This window comes from Magnolia sinica, chromosome 13 (genome assembly GCF_029962835.1).
Source record: "Magnolia sinica isolate HGM2019 chromosome 13, MsV1, whole genome shotgun sequence".
Classification (NCBI taxonomy): domain Eukaryota; kingdom Viridiplantae; phylum Streptophyta; class Magnoliopsida; order Magnoliales; family Magnoliaceae; genus Magnolia; species Magnolia sinica.
The window spans coordinates 10,158,801-10,165,191 of NC_080585.1; the positions used below are offsets into that span (position 1 = coordinate 10,158,801).

At 38.3% G+C, this 6,391-nt stretch overlaps 2 protein-coding genes across 2 annotated transcripts; both read left to right on the forward strand.

The window, feature by feature from the left end:
• Positions 1-290: 290 nt before the first annotated feature.
• Positions 291-3,980, forward strand: LOC131222754 (putative transcription factor bHLH041). Its single transcript, XM_058217931.1, has 4 exons — positions 291-2,724; positions 2,816-2,938; positions 3,598-3,703; positions 3,806-3,980. Exons 1-4 carry the CDS (start codon positions 2,609-2,611, stop codon positions 3,848-3,850), a joined length of 390 nt encoding a protein of 129 aa, XP_058073914.1. The 5' UTR covers positions 291-2,608; the 3' UTR covers positions 3,851-3,980.
• A 54-nt stretch (positions 3,981-4,034) lies between these two features.
• LOC131222752 (putative transcription factor bHLH041) lies at positions 4,035-6,101 on the forward strand. The gene is made up of 2 exons (XM_058217930.1): positions 4,035-4,759; positions 5,042-6,101. Exons 1-2 carry the CDS (start codon positions 4,091-4,093, stop codon positions 5,444-5,446), a joined length of 1,074 nt encoding a protein of 357 aa, XP_058073913.1. The 5' UTR covers positions 4,035-4,090; the 3' UTR covers positions 5,447-6,101.
• The last annotated feature ends 290 nt before the right edge of the window (positions 6,102-6,391 follow it).

Here is a 6,391-nt window from a genome sequence, read left to right on the forward strand (position 1 = left end):
AGTCGAGTCGAGTCGAACGAGCTAACCGAGCTAGCTCAGTTCATGTACACCCCTACACACCATCCAAGAAACTTACGATGATTGTGACCATCACTATCTGCAGATGAATATTGAACAATGAAAAGAAATTTTTAGCTTGCATTAGGATCATCATAAATATGTAATTATAGAATAATAGCTTATTTATAATAATAAAAATAATATGAGCAGTTCACATCATTGAAATATGTCTGTCCTAGTGGCTGGAGACACTCGTTGTTTCTAGAGTCGCGACAACCGTAAAAAAATAAAAAACTCCTTCCTCCGAGAGAGGCAGGGGCGTTGGTTAGGTGATGTCATTTAACCGCTTTGTGGATGAAGCCCCATATAGTGGGCCACATTAATGTATGTATTGTATCTACTCTGTCCATCTTATATTCTAGATTATTTCAGTGCATGAGTTGAAAATTGACGCAGATCCAAATTTCAAGTGGACCACATCTACCATTAAAAACATTTTATGGGCCACAAAAGTTTTGGATCAAAGCTAATATTTGTGTTTTATCTTCATCTAGGTCCGTATCTAGGTTTGTGTGATCTTATCAACAAGTTGGATGGCAAATAAACATTATGGTGAGCCCTAGGAAGTTTTTAATGGTGGGCGGCCAGGGGTGGCTCAACATTTTTGGGGACGGTAGGCAAGTCATAAAAATGAGGCATTTTAGTTTAAAAAAATAAAAAAATAAAATAAAATTCAAAATTAAACTATAAATTTGCTTCTTGCCTTTTTAGATGCAAAATTACTAATTAAACTTTTGTATTCAAGTTTACCCAATAAATCAGTTTTGATAGATAAAATTGCTAAACCGTTCATAAGGTGAATCCTAGATGGATGAAAGGAAAATATAAATATCAGCTTATCCAAAATTTCTGCTGCCTGCAGAAAAGTTTTCAATTGGTGAGCATTCAATATCCACTTTTTTTCTGTGTTGTGGTCCACTTAAGCTTTGGTTCTGCTTCATGTTTTTTCTAATATTCTAAAATGGGATGAAGAAACGGATCAACGGAATAGATATAACACATATAATAATAATAATGTGGACCCCACAGAGCTCAGGGCTGCAGGAATCCCTAAAGTGGTCTGCACGCAATCCGCATCTATTGTGAGAATAATGAATTTCGAATTGTATAGTACTCTAGCAGTGTTATAGTTAATAAACAGTCAATCCTAGATTGTTAATATAGCATATTTTGACTCCATCCAAACCGTCCAAATTAGGCGATCCATTCTAGATAGGCTAAATTACAAAAAATCCATTGATTTAATTATTCTATCTTCCAATTAGTGGGAATTTGTATGTTGAATTCAAATAATTTATTTAGTGTACAAGAATCAACCAGTTAGGAGATCCAGCCATTGTGTGTTTTTGTTTTTATTTTTCATGAACCATCTAAACTGGGACCCACTTTTATATCTGTTTAATTTAATTTAAAAATATTCAAAGGTTGCATTTTCTCATAGCATGTGTATAGATTACCAAACGCTGACAGAGTATTAAAAGCCTGATCCTATAATATAGGGCCTTCATAATTAGGGGGCTTAAGCGATTGCCTCACCTGCCTACCCCTTAGGGCCGCCCCCGTGGGCGGCATTGTTTCCGCTGCTTCCTGCGGTGTGGTTCACTTGATATTTGTATATTCTTTTTTTTTTTTTTTTTTGGCTCGTAATATAGAATGAGCGGAAATATCGTATGGACGGTTATACACAATAAGTGCATAACGTTGGGTCCCACTGTCAGGGGCCTCATCCAGCTAGCTATGAGTCCGGATCCTCTGTTTCCCAAAAGCACGACTTTCCTGCTTATTTCGTCGTTTGCTGAATAGTAATTAGTACATCTCAATCACCGATGCAATTATAGAGTCACACAGTCCTTTTGCTGCCTGACGCAAACAGGGGATCCGTATTCGCGAGCCATTACCCCGAACGCGCCTAATTCGCGCCCGAGAGGCGGGCGGGAGTTATTGATGCTCTGGAAGAGTATGGTAGTTGACATGCAGGCATTTAGATACTGTACACGTATCATATATTAACGCAAACTAAACCCCCAAAAATATCGGGAACACCGTACCTTAGTTTAACTATCCTAATGTTGACAACCTATGCACTTGTTTCCTAAATTTAGACCGTTGGGTATTTTAGATGCCCTTTAAATGGTTAATGAATACGCTAAAGTAGTGTAGTTTACTATTATCATCCATCTGAAGAAAAATAAAGAACTTGGTCAGTTTAAATAGAGGTATTTTCTTTATAGGTTTACAATTCATGTTTGCCTGAGTATCAAATATCAGGCTTTGTCAGAGTATCAAAATTTTTCTCACCAGGTGGAACGAAGGGGACAAGCACTTCTAACGTTCACATTCTTCGACGCTGACGACTTTGACAAACTACATTTCAAATGGGCTGGCCCGCCCCCGCGCGAGTCCCTACTTTTCAAATCTCTCTCTTTTTCTCTCCACATGCGGCGAAAAACATATATACACATGATTAGACAGCAACTAAAACCCTAATACACCTACAAAAACCAGAACAACACCTCTGAGCTTCTCATGCAACAGCTCTACCTTTATCATGGATTCTATCTTCCTACTACAAGGAGAAGCTCGAGCCAGCTTCCTCCGAACCATTGGTCAAGCCCTTGGTTGCACCTATATTTGCATATGGTCCTACATTCCTTCCGCAAACAAGTAAGAACTGCTTCTTTTTTTTTCATATGATATTAAAATCTCGTTTGGTACTTTGTTTTTTTCTTTTCACATTTTTTCCCAATTCAATCAGCGTTTTGGTATCCATAGATGGATGGTATAGTGTCAACAACGACCAGCCGAGCTCCTCTTCCGGTAGCCTCCCACAGAGTCTCTTCAGCGCTTATCGGCAATATCTTTACAAAATCCAAAATGGGTAACTTGATTCATATCCTTTAAATAAAGAGTAAGATGAATGTTGTTCATTAGGGTTTTTTTTAGGTGTGTTTGGATGCACCAACAACTTGTATTGTAAAATAATCAAATTGTAATTACTTAGTCAGGATTGCAATTAGAACTTGTTTGCTTCATCAACCACCAGAGTAATTTAAAGAAAATGAGTAATGATTATAAATTATTCTACTTGTTTTCTGACAACATTTGTATTTGACTGTTATTGTCACGTTCGGTTCATCTATAGTAAAATTATAATGATAACATTTTTACATTACTTTAATCTCAAATCATCACCAAAATATTCTGATATCACCATGTGGATTTAAAATTTTAATAGTAATTATATAAAAAAGTGCAATGATTACAAAATACTTGCCCTAGAATACATTTGCATTTGGCTGATCATTCATGCGTTTGATTTGGCAACAATAAAATCATAAAAATGACACATTATTTCTGTTACATTACCGAGGAAATCAGCTAAACAAACAGGCCAAGTGTTTAGCTTTAGCAAAACAAAATGAACTGCCTGCGCCACTTCATCATTATGAATACCAATGATTGATTAAACTGAATGCTGAATGTTCTTGACATGTGTGCATCCAACCACAGCCTTAATTTAGGTTTTGAATATTGCAGCCGTGTCCCTGGATTTGCTTTCAAGCAAGGAATGCCTTGTCTACAGCTACACGAATCGGATCTTTTGACATGGGCTTCAACTGAAAATCAACGGCGGTTCTATCAGGTAAGAGTTGGTCAGTGAATGATGAAAAGACGGTGAATTCAAGTGCACTATGTTATATGGTGAAGAGAATATTATTATCTTGGTATTGTTTGAATATTACAGGAAGCAAGGATTAAGGTTGGTGCTGATGCAAATCTCTGTCTGTGAATTCAAGCTTTGAGATGTTTTGAATAGCAATGGAAAATTGTTCTTTTTGTTATGCCAGTTTGCCATGTTCATGGGGTGCAAAAGTGGAGAAATTGAGCTAGGCTCATCCGTGCTGAATAATGTATATGAAACTAACTCTCTAATTTTTAGTGGATGTTTTATGAAATAGAAATGAAATAAATTTTCAGGATATCTTAAGCTCATTTAATTTGGGATTGGGATTTCTTTGTCCAGACGAATATGCAAATGGATCAGATAAGAAATTTGTTTACTGGGGATTTCATTCAACAGTATCTATCTAGTGAGTCCGGCCCACTAGATCAGAGCCAACCTTCACTATCGATGCCGCACTCCCTTATCAATGCAGATTATCCGTCTTCTTTTCTTGACATGCTGAGCAAACCTTACATGCCGGATACTTTCAACGAGGTATCGTCCTACCAAGTAACCGAACCAACACCCCTTGTGATTCCACCTCATCAACTAGCCATGCAATCTCACGCCCAATCCCACAGTATTCGATTGCCAACTCCAGCAAGCGATGACGAGGCAATGATAAGGGCCATGCTTTCAGTCCTCTCCTCTCATTCGTTATTCTCATCCTCTTATGGGTCACAACAAACTCAAACTTTCCAACATCAGATAAGCGATGGAACAGGTGCTTTCAAGCCTTACGATCCAGCACTTGACCTTATGGCTGGAACTAGGCCTAATTCCCATGGCCAGTACAGAATCAAGCTTGTGTTCGCCATCTTACGAAGCATCTATTCAACAAGCCGGGAGCCATGGATGCAAGAAATCCAACAAAAACGCTCTCAGCTGCACCATATTATAACCGAACGCAGGCGGAGAGAGAAGATTAATGAAGGTTTTCAGGAGCTGATATTGCTGCTTCCTCGTGTATGGAAGGTATGCTCTTGAATTGAATAAGGGGAAAAAACAAAAACAAAAAAAGGCATGCATTTCCATGGCATGATGCACTTCCTTCGAACTATGTATGGAGATTTGGATATGCCATGGCTGCATTTGGGTGTTTCTGAAAAGTGAGGCATGTAGGATGCTTCTCTGCCCATATTGATATCCGGCAGCTCTAGAACTTTCTTTCCATCATTCATCCAAATATCCTCTTAGTGAAAACTGCTGTTTCAATCAGAAATTACAAATACTAACTCTGATCTGTGGTTTTAATAGAAAGATAGGATATCTGTGCTCTCCAATACTAGGGAATATTTAAGTGCTTTGAAAGTTCAACTTGTGGAGCTGAAAGACAAAAACCGAATGTTAGAGACCCAAGTTTCTCTGGCAAGAGAAGACCGTGAAGACTCTGACACCCAGATAGAGCGAGTAGTAATACAAGCTGTTGGAGCATCCTCCGAACCATTATCCGCTGAAGAGCGACAAATCGAGTTGCGAGTGAGAGTCAGGGAAGAAGACTGTGATATGGGGGTTTTGGTGCGCCGCATACTTGAATGTCTGAAACAAATGAAGGATATAAGTATAGTATCATTGGAAGCACACATCCAGTTGCACCATACGAACCGGTGGAATCGTGTTATCTTCCGATTGAAAATCAAGGTATATATTGAAATTAAGTAATGAGCTTTATTTGGTAAATATATTTGTAGAATGCTGGTATAGAAGGATTTGTTTTTCACTGTTTAGTAATCTATAGATGACAATCTTATAATGAGGAAGAGCACTGTCAATGGGGCCATTGTACCTCAAATCAGGTGCCAACGGGGAACATTTGTATGAGAACCAAGCCGCTCATCAGGTGGACCTGCCATGAAGATTCTATGGCAAAAAATTAATGTACACTCTCGTAAGGGGGGCCATGGACCAGACATGTTTGAATGAAATGGTTAATTAGAAGAATTGACCAATTGGCCTCTTCTTTTTGGTTGACATGGACAGTGTGACCCACCTGATGAGTGGCGTTGATTGTTTCACACCTGCCATGATGGTGATCTGGCCACTGTTGGCTGTATAAGCCAGAGTTTTTCTTTGCTTCAAGATAACAGATTTTTCTTGGCTTTACAGAGCCTTAGCACAACTCAGAAAATCTGATTGTGTACAAGGAAGGGAGAGAGAGAGAAAAGAAACCAGAATTTTTTCAAACTGATTTTTTTTTTTCTCTGCTACTGCACAAATTACTTTTTACTTGCTGCTGTGTTTCTTGCTATTCACTTGCTTGCTACAATGGGATACACAAGATGCCCTTTTATAGGCTTTTGAATAAAATATGAAAAGAAAAAAATGCCCCTACTAGGAGCTTCCAACATTAAACATTTTTTAGAAATTACACAAAGCATTTCATCTTCCAAAAGCCTCTCCATGGGAAGTGTTGTTTTGCATTGGAAGATGAACAGTCACCTGGAAAATTGGTCTTAGGTTTGGAACTCCAACACTCCCCTTAAAATCAAAACAGGTTTCATTCCAAGCATTAATCTAAGTTTCTTGAATGTGTCGGTCGGTAATGCTTTGATGAAGATGTCTGTCAATTGTTCAGTGGTATGACAATACTAGCTTCACTGATTTCTG

Bases quoted from the DNA above. Each gene is read 5' to 3' on its own strand.
- LOC131222754 (XM_058217931.1), top strand. From the start codon at position 2,609: ATGGATTCTATCTTCCTACTACAAGGAGAAGCTCGAGCCAGCTTCCTC. The intron at 2,939-3,597 runs GTAACTTGATTC...TGAATATTGCAG, and splicing joins CTTTACAAAATCCAAAATGG to CCGTGTCCCTGGATTTGCTT. The intron at 3,704-3,805 runs GTAAGAGTTGGT...TGAATATTACAG, and splicing joins ATCAACGGCGGTTCTATCAG to GAAGCAAGGATTAAGGTTGG.
- LOC131222752 (XM_058217930.1), top strand. From the start codon at position 4,091: ATGCAAATGGATCAGATAAGAAATTTGTTTACTGGGGATTTCATTCAA. The intron at 4,760-5,041 runs GTATGCTCTTGA...TGGTTTTAATAG, and splicing joins TGCTTCCTCGTGTATGGAAG to AAAGATAGGATATCTGTGCT.